This window comes from Typopeltis vanoorti, chromosome 2 (assembly GCF_054136105.1).
Source record: "Typopeltis vanoorti isolate ZY-2024b chromosome 2, IOZ_Tvanoo_1.0, whole genome shotgun sequence".
Taxonomy (NCBI): domain Eukaryota; kingdom Metazoa; phylum Arthropoda; class Arachnida; order Uropygi; family Thelyphonidae; genus Typopeltis; species Typopeltis vanoorti.
The window spans coordinates 143,299,617-143,315,196 of NC_143550.1; the positions used below are offsets into that span (position 1 = coordinate 143,299,617).

Genomic DNA, 15,580 nt, shown 5'->3' on the forward strand with positions numbered 1-15,580 from the left:
CTGTGCTCAGATTTGGTCACCTAGGTTTCTTCTTGATGGGGAGGAGGTGGAGAGGATCCAGAGGCGAGTGACCAAGATGATAGCAGGTCTGTGGAATGAACCGTATGAGAACAGGTTGAGGATTTGTGGGTTGCAAAAATTGGTTGATAGGCGGAGGAGGGGAGATATGATTGAGACATTCAAATTACTGAAGGGTTTCTATAAAATTAATTCAGAAGATATTTTTGAGAACAGGGCTGGCTGTGGGAGGACTAGGGGACATCCATGGAAACTGGGCAAAAGTGTGGTTAGTAAAGGTGTTAGATTTGGGTTCTTTACTTTTAGAGTAGTGAATGAGTGGAATGCGCTCCCTGAGTCTGTGGTGGATGCGGTGACAGTGAATGAGTTTAAGGCGAGGTATGATAGATACTGTATGAATGTCAAATAGTTGTGATGAATATGATTTGGGGCCTCCCTCGATGAGTCCAATGACTCCCTGGAGTTGCCCGTAATAATAGTAATAGTTGAGTGGAAAACCACCAGCTGTCTACATCACACTAGAACATGGTATGAACGGAAATTCAAGGAAGCCTGTGAGATTATCAGCAACCATCCCAAGCTGAACAACAATGATGGTTTAAAAATCCCAAACATTTGGAAGGTATATATTCGACCTTCCTCACCAAGAACAACTATAAACAGGACTGTAAAAAATGCAGTATTGTAAATCAAAAATAAGAATTGTAATACTAAAAATAGGACACCAATTGTTTCTGAAAGAAAACCATCTAAAATAATGTTTATTCCTGTCGTAAAAATAGAATTTAGCTTGATGTAAAAATTTATTTTTTATTTTATTTTATTTTTATTTTATTTTATTTTTTCACCAGAGGTCACGCCAGTAGAATAACATGTGATCAAATCATCGTTTCTCTAGCTTACAGTTAATGATGTAACTCAGCTTATGTATGCTCCAGATGATGATCTTGATGTGAAGATCGAAACGTCGGGATAATAAAAAAAGTTTTTTAACACGGTTGTAAATTCCATAAAATTTTAAAATGAATGCTGATCACTGTGTAACCCTAAAAGAAAGGAGTACCTATCCCCTATGTGCAAGGCGTTAGCGAAAGCATAGCTAAAGCGTTAAAACCACTAAATATTTGTGTTGCCTTTTGACCCATCAGAAAAATCTCTACATTCCTAATGTCTCCAAAGGACAAGCTCCCACATCTCAGCTATCCAGGTGTCTATCAGATTCTCTGCTCTTGTGGGTTATCATATTTCGGACAAACAGGAAGATCTGCTCTGATCCGGTTAGATGAACATAAGTCGTATATTCAGTACCTTGAACCTGAACAGTCTGGACTTACAGAGCATGCCATCAATATTCACAAAAGTCAGTTCCTCATGGAACTGCTTTACAAAGAAACATGTGAAACGTTACTCCACTCCCCTAACTTAAACAGATCCAATAGTCTATGACTATCTCCCACAAGGGGGAAAGACATAGACCATCTCTATAAATCAGCAAATCTTTCCTAACTTTTGTAATTGTATACATATATATATAAATTTTATTTATTTATTTATTTATTTTTTTTGAAATAAATTTAGGAAATTTAACCTTAGCTACTTAGGTGGCGCTTTGTGAATATATCAGTTATTGTTTAATTAGCCTTTGTACTTGTACTGATGATGCCTGTGATACTCAGGCGAAAATTCTACTAATAAAGAAATAATGAGTTAATTCCGTTATTATAATAGTAACTAAAGTATATTCTTACAGAAACTTGATAAGAAATTATATTCTAATTTTAATCCTATACCTAAACATAAGTAAGCACAAAGTAACTTCATGATTAGCCCTTTGTATATAAAGAAGACTGTTGCCTTCACATCATTCGTCTTAATATCCCATAACGCAAAAAACATTATGAGAAAGGCTACTACTTTGACTCATTTTGACCTGTCTAAAAAACCATAATTCTCCCTAAATAGAATTACATTGCAAACATTACAGCCATCAGTGAAGAACAAGAAACAGTAATCCGTACAATATTCTTAAACTACTTTTGTAACTTTTCATTTTAAGAGACAGGAAACTGATTAAGATCTCTTAATTCTGAGTCATTTATGAGTACTTTGTCAGTGAATCCATTTAAAGTGAAGTGTAAATAATGTGTAAATGTTGGTTACTGCTTGGTGAAATGTTTAGAGCCCTGATGAGTCTATGGACTCCATGGAGATGACTATTTAATAATAAATTTCAGCAGCTGAATAACCCCATGCTGACTTTTCAGCGATATCTCTTTGTTTCTTACACATACTGGTCACTAAAACTGAATTAGACATCTTTATGCAGATGTACATAAACATCACTTATGTAACATATATGCAAAATACTTGGTCATGTGCATCACCATATGTTTTAGGCAACTATTTAAGAATACTGCTGGTCAGTAATCATCAATAAGTGTTGATCACAATGGGAAAAATAATGGATCTTTCAGAGTTTGATAAAGGGCTTATTGTTGGTATCTGTCTGGTTGGAGCCTTGATTTTGAAACAACAGAGCTGACTGCTTTCTCAAAAGGTGAGATATCCTAAGTCAGTGGTGGCGAACCTTTTTATGTGCGTGTGCCAAAAGTTTACATATCTAGTTGCTGATGTGCCAGCGCGTGCCAAAAATTTACAAATCAAGTTGCTGATGTGCCAGGCAGTTTTTAGTAGGGGAAAAATTAATAGAAAATTAATTAATTAATTTATATTATTATATAATAAATAATAAATAATTATTTACAGTTTTATAAATAATTTTATTCTATTTATATTATTATTCAGTGTAGAATTTATTATTGTATTATTAAATTGATTTTAATGATGTTGGTTTGAAAAAAAAAAAAACGGTAGTGAGAAAAATTTTATGCATTGTAACTCACCATAGAAGTCAGCTGGGCAGGGGAAACAGTAGAAGGATGTCAACTTGTCGGCGATATGCTTACCGTATTACTCGAATATAACTTGTCCTCGCTTATAACTCGCACCCCTGATTTTACTTTACAAAAAAAGGAAAAAATTTTGCATAATACCTCGCACACGAAAAATGTTTAAACATTTCACGTTGAGACGATAGTGACTCCCTCCAAGCGGTAACAACACGCCCTCCCCAACAGACATTATGTTGCAGATGCAAGGAAAAACAAGTAGTTTTATTGTATCCCTGAATAAGGTACAGAGGTTTTTGCAGTCTGTGTAATAAATTTCTCAACAAATAGTGCGATTCATTAATTAGCACCGTTTTAATTCCAGCTATCTCTAATTACACTATTATTGTGACCCTCCCACAGAAACTATGCTGTATAGACTCGAGCAAAACCATATGTTGCACTGAAACACAGTATCTAACTAAAAAGTATTGTCCAATTTTTCAAATGCAATTACATGAAATAAGTGTTTGTTTTATTGCATTTGAAATTCTCGATGTCATTATGACAGATCACAAAGGCTAACTTCAAATAAAATTTTACCATGAATTGAAACATGCCATATAATTACGGCGACCATACGTCCTTTATTTAAGAGGACAGTCCTTTATTTCACTGCTCTGTCCTTTAGATTTATTTTTCTTCTAAAATGGTCATTTTGTCCTTTATTTTGTGAATTGAAATATTAAATTGAATATTGATGCCAACATATTTAAAGATGCAATTCATAAATTTTACCAAACCTGCATTGATTATTTAAATAACTGGGACAGCTGTTTCGTGGAAATGAAAGTATTTGAATGGGTCCTACTACAAGAAATCCCTATGCGGGTGAAGATCAAGGAAAGTGTTTTGTTCATTTCCAGTCCCTGGAACGTAAATATAAATGAAGGCAAACTATTTGATGAAGTTTTGTGTATTTGAAAGTTATGTCACCAGTGAAAAGATTGAAGAATGACGACAAAATGACGTGTCCTGCCGACATAGATGGGTTGAAAATTTTAAATATTTTGCAGATAAACATGTATCTTTTAAAAACATTTTAAAAATCGTTGACTTTGGCTTATGTCTCCCTGGATCTAATGCCTCCACTGAACAAGTATTTTTATTAGTGAACAATATGTGGACCAGTGAAAAAACCCAATTAAAAATCGAAACATTCAAAGCATGAATTTATACCAAATGGAACTTTGACATGAATTGTATACAATTTTATGAATTTTTAAAACACAAACCTGATTTATTAAAAAAGTTCATTCTTGTGAAAGTATCAAAATTAAAATTTTTTAAGTAATAATATGATTGTTTAAAATGCTATGTATATGCTTATATTTTACAATAAACATTATAAAGCTTTTCAGTTTTAGTGAAACAAATAAATGCGACCTGTTTTTTTTTATTTATTATGAAACAATTTCTGATTTGTCCTTTATTTTCTCCAAAAAGATATGGTCACTGTACATATAATGCGTGTGTGAGTTCGCCTGCCAGCTCAAATGCAAACAAGCAGGAATAAAATTCAACCAAGGGTTGAAACTTTGTGTGAGTTGAGCCTGCTGGTAATGAGAAGTTCCGTCGGAACGATAAATAATACCCCATCATGAATGTGTTAAAACTAAGAAATATATAGTGAATGTTGTTACGACAGTTTCAGATGTTATGGAATTCGGTTGAAGAGAATTAGCATTTCAACTCGACACTTGTTGGTTGCCTTTGTCTTTGGGTTGCATGATCTTTTGTTAATACTGCACCAATCATATTATGCATGTCTTCATAGCTGCTCTCTCGTGTAAAACAAAATTTAACTTATTGTACGTATTGTAATAACTAAAAAAAAAGTTAAATTATTTATAAGCATATAAAAGGATAGCACCTGTAAATCGTTGGTGTGTCAGCAAAATTCTCGGACGTGCCACCTCTGGCATGCATGCCATAGGTTCACCATCTATGTCCAAGGTGTTTAATCGGTGGAAAAATAACCCACTGCTTGTCTAAGAGGCGTAACTACAGTCCTAAGATACTCTGTCAGGAACGAGATCACCATCATCCGAGAAACCTTGTATGGACAACAAAATTTCCTTTGTGCAGCAATTGACCGAAGCATTTAATAAAGACTGTTCCCACCCCATATCTCACTGAACTATGTGCAGGGAATTGAAAGGGAATGGTATTGGCTATTGCATACCAAATATGAAAAAACCACTGTATTAAATAAAACTTTCTAATTCAGTGGCCAGTATGTGTATATAACGAATGATAATTTGAGCTATTGAGTTAAATCACCGATCACACAGTATTTTTGTCTTTTGGCTGATAAAATCTCAAAATGAATCAAAATTATTATTCAGGCATCTCTTTGACATCCTGCGGCTCATACAGGAGGCCCCACACCATCCACATAGTGCCTATCATCCCTCTGCTTAAAGCCATTCACTAACTGAGCATTCTCAATTCTTTTTATCCACCCATTCCACTCATTCACCACTCTCCTAGCAAGGAAAAAAAAGTTCTAATCTTGCTAACCACATTCTTACTGTTTCCTAGGATGAACCCTTGTTTTCTTCATACCTACCACATATGAAATTTTTTCCCACATTTATCCTATAAAATTTAATAACTTATTATTTTAATCATATTCCTTCTCTTTCCATGTATCAACCAAATTGTGCATTCCACTTCCACAAGTATTTCATCTATCCTGATAGATCTAGATTACTGACCTCCAACTTCTCTCTAGCCGCCCACAAAATCTAGGAGGCTAAATCTGAGAACAGTAGTCCAGATGTGCTCATAGCTTGCCTATACCTGCATTAATGTGCTATAGGTCTTCTTGCAACCTTTCATGCATGAGTCAGATATTTTAAAAAAAAAAAAAAAAATCAATTAAGGTCAATAATGAAAGATTGCATTGGGTATGAACAGAAAGCAGGACCTTTTGCTGTATAGCAAATTCTTAGGAGCAGCTCATAATGACATCACTGTTTCTTGGTATAGAAGCAATGTCTTGGGTATAATTTCATGTCAAAACTTAATCCTGCTTAAGCAGACCTCTTTGCTTATATTTGGTTTAGATAAAAGCAGGAAAGTGCACGACTGTCATCTGGTATAATTATTCCCTGTCTTTATGTTTAGTGTAAGAAATGTTATTTTTATTCTATTGGGATGACCATATAATATTAATATAGTGTGTTCAAATAAATATTCCTAATATTTTATTTGATCATGTTGAAAGTTTTTCTGCATGGTTATATTATAAATTAAAGATGCCAAGACATTATATTCTTGGTGTAATCCTTTATCCAAGTGTGAGCAAACACATTTTGCACGTGAAGTGACTTCACGACTGGACAACTCATATATAGAGACTAATGACTTCACATCACTTGCCTTAGTATCTCAGTATCCCATAATGCAAAACACATATCCTTACGGACATGTATAATGTTATGCATTATGGAAAGGATCACTACCCAGACTGGTTTTGACCTTTATTGAGGTCTCATCAGTGGGAGCCAAACCCAGAAGTGATACCAAGGTTGAAGTAATGCAGAAGTCATATTTCCATATACAAGTATCCAAAAGGAGTCGCACCTTATTACTAAAATACTCTGGCTTAGAGATAGATGTTGAAATAATAAATTTAGTTTAATCCTTTATCGACCGGTTTCAACCTTTATTGAGGTCTCGTCAGTGGGAGGCAGACTCAGAAGTGGTGATACTAAGGCAGAAGCAATGAAGAGGTCATATTTACTTATACGAGTTGCCAAAAGTATCACCTTATTATTAATTTACTCTGGATTTAGAGAAAGATGTTTGAAGTTTATTTTCCACTTGGTTAGACTATAATAAATTTAGTTTAATCCTTTACCCAAGTGTAGGCAAACAGAGTTTGCACCTGAAGTAGTCCAGGACTGAGGCAACTCGTAGCAAAGGTGGACCAAGCTCTCATCACTCCTTGTCTCAGTATCTCCCATAATGCAAAGCACATCTCCTTGCGGACATGTATAATGCTATGCATTGAGGGGAAGGGCCACTACTCAGACCGGTTTCGACCTCTATTGAGGTCTCGTCAGTGGGAGGCAGATCCAGAAGTGGTGATACTAAGGCAGAAGCAATGGAGAGGTCATATTTACTTATGCCAGTTGCCAAAAGGTGTACCACCTTATTAATTTACTCTGGATTCAGAGAAAGATGTTGGAAGTTTAAAGGATTAAACTAAATTTATTATAGTCTAACCAAGTGAAAAATAAACTCCCAGCATCTTTCTCTAAATCCAGAGTAAATTAATAATAAGGTGTTACACCTTTTGGCAACTCGTATAAGTAAATATGACCTCTCCATTGCTTCTGCCTTAGTATCACCACTTCTGAGGTCTGCCTCCCACCGAGGAGACCTCAATAAAGGTCGAAACCGGTCTGGGTAGTGGCCCTTCCCTTAATGCATAGCATTATACATGTCCGCAAGGAGATGTGCTTTACATTATGGGAGATACTGAGACAAGGAGTGATGAGAGCTTGGTCCACCTTTGCTACGAGTTGCCTCAGTCCTGAACTACTTCAGGTGCAAACTTTGTTTGCCTACACTTGGGTAAAGGATTAAACTAAATTTATTATATTCTAGCATACTCTCTATCAGTTTGATAATACAAGTAAAGTATTTTGGATGACTCTTCCTTCAACATGAATGGCATATGCACTAATTAGAACTACATCCAATGTTTCAGTTCATCTCAAAGGATGAGTTCAGGAATTCATGTAGACCAGTCTAGTGTTTTCAACCCATGTTGCATTAGCACCTGTGGTATGATATGGTGCATTGCCATATTTGAAACAGACTTGGATCTGTTCCATAAAACTGCTGCAGTGCAGGTAGCAGTACATCATTTATACCTGGAGTTATATATTTGTCAGCATTCATCTTTCCATTTGTGTAACCAACTGTCCATACCAGGAGGAATAGCTTGGGCTTCATTACATCTCCAGCAGAAAACTTCATAGTGTTGTGATGTACTCACATATAAGACATTCCCAGATCAGAAAAGGGTAAAGTGTGACTCATCATTCCATCCTGTGAGTTTCCAACTTTATAGACCAGTGATGATGTGCTGCTGATGTTCAGCTTACACATAGTATCCTTAAGTTTTTAAGTGTAATTTAATTTAACATTAAGTCACCTCTAATATGTTGTTATATCATATTACTATTAACCATGCTCCTTGTAGAACTTCTGATTGATCATTTCGACATCAGACTGTTTCAAGTACTGTACCATCCATCTGAGCATGCTTTAGTCTTTTTATTTCAGCTTCCTGGATTCCCTCTGGATGATTTTGGTAATACAGTTTTGCTAATGCCAAAAATGGGTAGGCTACTGACAGGTGTTCCATTTTAATACCTCTTTTGAAGTCATTAAATTCTTCTCTAGATGTCATTGATACTATACGGATATATTAGATTCTAGAGGTATGTCCATTTGTGTTATATAGCAGTACAGGCTGCATGTGTGTGATTAAGAATATACATACTATTATAATATAAACACATATTATCATTCTATCATATTAGCATGAAACAGTTGAATTATACTTGTTTCATTCTAAAACAAAGTATATCAGTACAGCATAGAATAAAAAAATATTCTCACTACTTGCTTAAAATTCTGTGCTATTACATTTTAAGTTTCTGTGCAATATTATCTGAAAATTTTAACTTGAGTGTTAATTTTGTTTTTAGAGAGCTAAACTTTTGAAAATGAAAAAGGAAGAGGGGAATGAAGCATTTAGGAGTAATCATTTACAGGATGCTTATGATATCTACACCAGTGCACTTCATGTTGATCCCAGCAATGTCCATACCAATGCCAAACTCTTTTTCAATCGTGCCATTGTTTGTTCAAAGGTACCTTTATTTCAAGAAATTTTGCTATTATTAAAGGTAGTTACTTATGAGTGATATAGTTTCCATGTATTTTATGTTATTACTGGATCGCTATGTCATCTATAACTAGGTGGTATGTAACCTTAATTGCCCAATGAAACACCTTCACCTTTCTTAATTGGAGTTTGAAGTGGCTGAGGCCTTGTTTGGTTCCCAGAGAAAGGGTTCTAGCATCCCACCCCCCTGCCCCACTCTTCAAGCATGCAGTGTGAGCAGATGCCCTTCAAGGGCATAATATACTGCAGAGATATTTTTTGAGGGTATAGCAGTAAAGCAGCTCAGCAGGCCAGTCAGCCACTGGCCTGTAGAATTCCATAATTTATTTATTTATTATTTTTTTTTTACATTTATTAATATTTTACATACATTTACATGTGTTTTACATTTATGAGCCTGATAGTATTAGGAGAAAGAAAAGACAGATAGATAGTATGAGAGATAGAGAAAAGGCCTCGGCTCTTTTATATTATCATATAACCAAAGGCTATCGCTTTTCCTTTTTCGCCAGTCTCATGAACAGTCAAAAGACCAATTGAAACTAAAGTGCAAAGATGACTGATACTGGTTATCCTTATCTGAGTTAACATCCTTGAGTTGGCCTTCTCTGCCTGGGATTGCTCTCCAGTCATCCCTGCAAATGACCATAAGACCACATTGAACTAAGAAGATGGAACTATTTAAAAAGCCTCTCATACTAAAAATAGACAGAATTTTATGGTGAATATTGCATAATGTGGGTGGTGTACACCACCTGGCCAACAATTTGATATCTCCTAGAATGCTTTTTTCTAAATACAAAAATCATCAACTGAATAATAAAATTTCCACATTGTATGTCATACTGCAGTTTTCAAATCCCTGTATCATCCTAACCTTCCATAAATGGTCTTTTAATTCATTAATTATAAAAATTCTCTTCCCATTGCTGATAGGTAGTGGGTACTGCAAAGAAAAGAACCTTTTCTATTGTACGTAATGGAATACCCAACATGTTACATAATCTGTTCCAAATATGCAGGGCAAGAGCCAAGCTATAGAATGCATGTTCTACTGTTTCCAATCGGTGAAAGATGCCACAGATTCAATCTCTGATGTTCAAGTACCTTCATTCGATGGTACTGACTGGAAGGCAACCATATGCAATTCTAGAAGCAAGATCCCTCCTATTAGGATATCCTTGGAACTTCAGTAAGTTACGAAGCAAAGTGTTGTTGTCAGTATCCAATTATGGAAGTTTGTGGCAAAAGAGGTTAAAAAGATTTCTTTATAACAAATTTTCCTTTTATTAATGGAAAGAATGTCAATGCCAGAATGTTGAAGCAATCTTAGAGTTAATTACAGAATGTTGCAGTATTCAGGAACAATCTCAGCTTTTGTACCTTTATAATCATTTACTCCAAACAGGGGAAGATGAAAACCCAGGTAACACAGGAGAAGGTCTGCACATGTGCGATTGGTCTGCAACATTTCATGGATTTTTGAAGCTGTATTGCTTAAATAGTGTTACGTCCCTAGGTTCTCCTTTCTGGTTTTTTCTTTTGCTCTTTTGGTTATTTTTGTTTTCTTATAATACCCTAATTTAGTTTCATATCTTAAGAAGTTACATGTACCTGAAATTAGTTCCTGACAAATTATTTTAGGATCGACTGCACCAGCCAGAAACCAGTTTCTGGTACTAAGACTTAAGCTACTAATTATATCAACGATTTAATTGAGGTTAGAGATCACGTGGTATGCAGTCATGGCTTCCTTTTTCCCAAACTTTTCTAAGCGGTAGTTCAGTTTCAGACACAAGAACTCACAAGTTTTAGTTTAAAAGAATACATTTATTTGAACAGAAGGTATTTACACTAAAATCATATCTCAATAATATAAGGATAAACTCATGCATAGATTTTCATACTACTGTCATAAATCGCTCAAATATCCTAAATGTTAAAATCCCTCTTATATATCTCTTATCACACAGGCTCCTCTAATTTTATGTCAAGAGCATTAGTTAACCATCCTTATTCTCGTATCTCGCATTAGGATTAAGTGATGCTCTCGTGGTTATGCAACTCTTAAATATTATCACCTTAGCAAAATGTACATGATATATTCATTCAATTAACAGTCACTGTTTTAGTCAGAGGACTAAACTCTTCCCTGTAAAACTTATATAAGTTGTAGGCTCTCTGTAAGGAACAGGGCCTTCACACACTATCACATATACTGACTCATTTAATAACTGTTCTGCTATAATGTCTCTCTTACACAAGAGATTAAACTAACATAGGAAGGCCTTATCACAGACGATTAGTCCAAACGGATCACTTAGATGGCTCGAGCAGGGCTATGCTCAAAGTTCTCTCTCCTTTTGTTTCCTCTCTTTCTATATGACTTTTTATATATAAAATTAAAGTTCTGCACCTTACCAGCTATTTCTTAGTGAAGTTGGTTCCTTAACTTTAGTCCCAGGTTTTCTTCGGATGTGGCAAGAGTCTCTTGTCGCTCCGCTGTCTGTTGCCTTCTTTTCTCCTCGAAGGATCTCCTTCGCTGTCCTCACGTTGGTAACAGAGTTACCAATGGTTCTGTCTGCCGATGTTCTGTCAGATAACTTGTGCATATCAGATCCCACAACATGGAATGTTGCTGGATACCGGAGACAAGCTTCCTCAGCCTTCACGGCCTTCAAACAGGAACACAGGAAGATACAGGAACACGAGAGAGAGCGTTAAAAGTGCACGCAGCTCCTTATATTTCATCCGCGAGCGTCCTCTCTCATTACTTTCGTCACCTACATAAATATCCCTGATTCGTCAGGTATTGATGATATCACATTCTTTTCTCCATGCCTCTCTTGACGAAACTGTTACAGTTGAGGTTACCGGATGGCTATACGGTTTTTCTGCTGTGTCACTGTGGACTCTTACGTAGTGATTTGACCTTCCGTTGATTGGTTGACATATGATTCTGGTTTCTTTGACATAATTTTCCCATACTGGACATGATTTTAGAATACAATTTGGACTATTTTATAACAATCTTACTAATTAAATTGATATACCCTCTTTGATTACAATTCATTTATTATTTCTTTACCCCTTCTCTTGAGAGTATAAGCATGTTTTTATTGTAAGTCAATTTCTTCTCATGTTGGGTCCGAAATAAATGGCTGACTGATAGTGGGCTGGTTATTTCCGACACAACAATAGCAGAATTTTAGTACAGCAAGCCCGAAGTCTCTATGCTTCTTTGATAGTTGAATAAATTATTTTTTAACTTCTTGGTATTGGCTGAACAAAAAAAATTGCACAGGCTTACTATTTAATTGCTTTTCTTTGACTTCTGTAATGTGTGTAATATTTATTATGTACAACTGAGCAGAGAAGATTATGATTTAAATACTATGGCTTTAGAAGAAAAGGAAAGTGGCCCAATTTTCCAGTCTTCTAAGGTTTCAGTTTCTTGTGTATAAGTTTTTGAACTGATAATATTGGGTAAGTGAAGAAGGGAATTCCAGTATAGTGAGGAGGTTTTCTCTTAGGGTCCAAAAGGAATGCCTCCAAGAACCAACTTTCAAAAACTTTGCATTTTATCTTGTCTGCATTAACAGTTAATCCACTGATCTTGCTGAATTTTTCCAAAATACCAAAAAAGATTAACTAAATGGAGTATATCATGTAGCAGAAACAGATTAAATTCTACTGCTTGGCCTGGAACTCCAATACATTTGTGTGCTTTTAATTATATATCTCATTCTTACTTTGAGCCTGTTATTGATAATGCGGAAAAATATCTTGTAGTCAGTATTAGATGGAGAAATAAGTCTCCAGCTGCTGATTAAGGTATAATTTATATTAGGTTTTGGAATGAGGACAGTATGGCTTGCTACAAATTCACTTGGTATGGGTCCTCATGAGAGAAAAGAATTAAGTAGTATAACTAGAATGACAAGAATAAAATCCCAGTCGCAGACACGCTAACCACTCGGCCAGCCTGGCTGGCATGATGGTCTAAGGATAGAACTTTATGGCAACACAGTGCAGACACAATCAGGAAATGTGGCAAGGAGATATAGGGAGACACATCAGGCAAGATAAAAGAAAACAAGGAAAGCTGGTGATGGTAGGAAGAAAATGTACAAGCAGCGATACAAGGGAAAAAATTAGCAAAGAAAGTTTGGGGTGCCGCCCAGAGAGAGATGAAGATCATGAAAACTATAGAGAAAAGAAGCAAGAAAAGTAGTATTACAGGATACTATGCTGTTACTTTTGATGTATTTGGTGAATGTGCTTCATCTGAATGATTCATTTTTGCACGTAGTGCACTTGTGGCATGTTTTATCAAACTTACTCAAAATATTCCTTCCACCTGATCTTATTATAATTACATCTGCTTCACTTTGTAGATATCTTTCATTGATTTACTCTGATGTTTAGCCAACCTGTAAACCTTCTTCTGTTCTTCAGTCATTTCTAATTCATCATATAAATTTTTATATGCCTTTGCTTTTGCTTGCACTACTACTTTTCTTGCTTCTTTTCTCTATAGTTTTCATGATCTTCATCTCTCTGGGCGGCATCCCAAACTTTCTTTGCTAATTTTTTCCCTTGTATCGCTGCTTGTACATTTTCTTCCTACCATCACCAGCTTTCCTTGTTTTCTCTTATCTTGCCTGATATTTCTCCCTATATCTCCTTGCCACATTTCCTGATTGTGTCTGCACTGTGTTGCCATAAAGTTCTATCCTTTAGACCATCATGCCAGCCAGGCTGGCCGAGTGGTTAGCGTGTCTGCTCTCCAGTCAAGAGGCTGCAGGTTCGAATCCCGCCGTGGGCATGAATGTTTGCGATTGTCTGTGGAAATACTAGTGGTGGTGGTCGGCGATAGATGGCGTTGGTGTAGTTGCGGTCAGTTGGTGGATTGTGAGTGGTGGAAGCAGAGCTGTAGCGCAGATACCCTCCCTCGATGAGTCTTTGGACTCCCTGGAGGTGACAAATAATAAAAATAATGTCCTGGAGATTTTCTTGTCTAGCATTCTTTATAGATTTATATTCCTTATATGAGGCTGTGGTAACTTCAGTGATAGTCCTTTCTTTGTAGAATTTAGTGAATTGTCTATTAAAGAATGCAGCTGAAGGGCTATCTTTTAAGTGCTGCTGTATTCTTATCTTCTATTTCTTTTTCTCACCACTTCTATCTGTAAGTTAACGTTTCTAATGATCTTGCTACATTCTATACCATTGCACTGCTCTGTTACGAACCAGCATCTCTCTTGATACAGGTCTTTCAGCTTTTTTCTTTTGAGGAAAGCTTGTTTCTTTCCCTGTTCGGTCATATTCTGTTTTACTGCTTGTTTGAAATTTAACCACATATCCCAGTTCCAGGGAACATTATTCCAGTTTGAACAAAGGGTCTGTAATTTGGTTGAAAATATCAGCAGAAAATTCGGTGAAAGTCTCCATGGTTCAGAACTTATCTTTACTTGTTCCATGCAGCAGAATTTATGTTGAACTAGATTATGATCTGACATGTTGATATCAAGATGTTTAATCTGAATTATCCTATTTATAAGAGAAGAGGATATATAAATTATCTTGGCATTTTTAATTTATAGCATCACCAAGTAAAAAAAAAATTCCAACAACTTTCAATTTCTCCGATCCAGAGTATTTTAATAATAAGTTGACACACCTTTTCACTACTTGCATATGGGGAAATGTATGATTTTTGCATTACATTAATTTTGATATCTCTTCTGGGTCTGGCTCGCACTGATGGCATTCATTAATGTTCATCATTGGTTTGCTTACCTTCTGGGGAGTAGAGAGGCTCTAGTCAGTTGCAGGTTTTTGCCTGTCACTGGATGGAACTATTGCAGAGTTTCTTGTCCTGGAATGATTCAGATCAGGAGTAATGAGTTTCGAGTTTCGTGATCCTTTAGGATCACTCAGTGAGATTTAGAGCGATCTTATAGATCGCTCAGAGTTTTTGGAAAGGTATATCCACAAAACATGCCTCAATGGGAGAGCTCCTGAGAGATTTGTGTTTTTTGTTGATTTATTGGTGTTTTGGATTCAATTTAATGGACTTAAGTGTGTAATTTTGGTATATTATTGGAGCTTTATTAGCGTGGTTAGTGTACTAAAGTGTTTTATAACATAATTTATGTCGGGAAGTCGCCGCTAGATGAATTCGTAATGTGTAGTGTTCGTGCAAGCTCCAGATAAGATAAGTATCATTTTCAGTTATCGATACAAATTACTTAATATTGTGTAGTTTTGTTTTGTTTGCTTTGCGTATTTTAGTGCGTCTATTTTTGGTGTGTTATAACGTATAATTTGACAAAACACGTTGAAAATAAGTATGGCACCTGTGCGAAGGAAAATGGCGGCCAGTAATGAAGGTTCGCCATCGTTATCAAAGAATGGTAGCATAAAAGAAATGAGTCAGTGTACTAGCTGTGAAATGTACGCTTTGCAGAGTGCGGTCGGAGTGTGGTTAGATGATAATAAAGGATTTAATGTGTGTAGAAAATGTAGGGAGAATGAGGAATTGAAGTGTATTTCGGATCGTGAGTGTGATGTTTTTGTCAACCCTCAGAATGAAGGAAATAGGGATATGACAAGAAACGGCAAGGTTGTACATGAAAATTGTGAGAGTGTGAATGTAGAAAGTGTGAATGATAGTATA

General features: G+C 35.8%; 1 protein-coding gene across 5 annotated transcripts in view; it reads left to right on the forward strand.

Moving 5' to 3' along the window:
* LOC150109487 (dnaJ homolog subfamily C member 7-like) overlaps nt 1-15,580 on the forward strand; it is a 160,115-nt gene that overhangs the window by 92,122 nt on the left and 52,413 nt on the right. For all 5 annotated transcript variants that reach the window (XM_090413259.1, XM_090413260.1, XM_090413281.1 and 2 more), the window contains one exon: nt 8,699-8,863. In XM_090413259.1, coding sequence (XP_090269385.1) covers nt 8,699-8,863 — 165 coding nt within the window. The remainder of the gene's footprint in view (nt 1-8,698; nt 8,864-15,580) is intronic.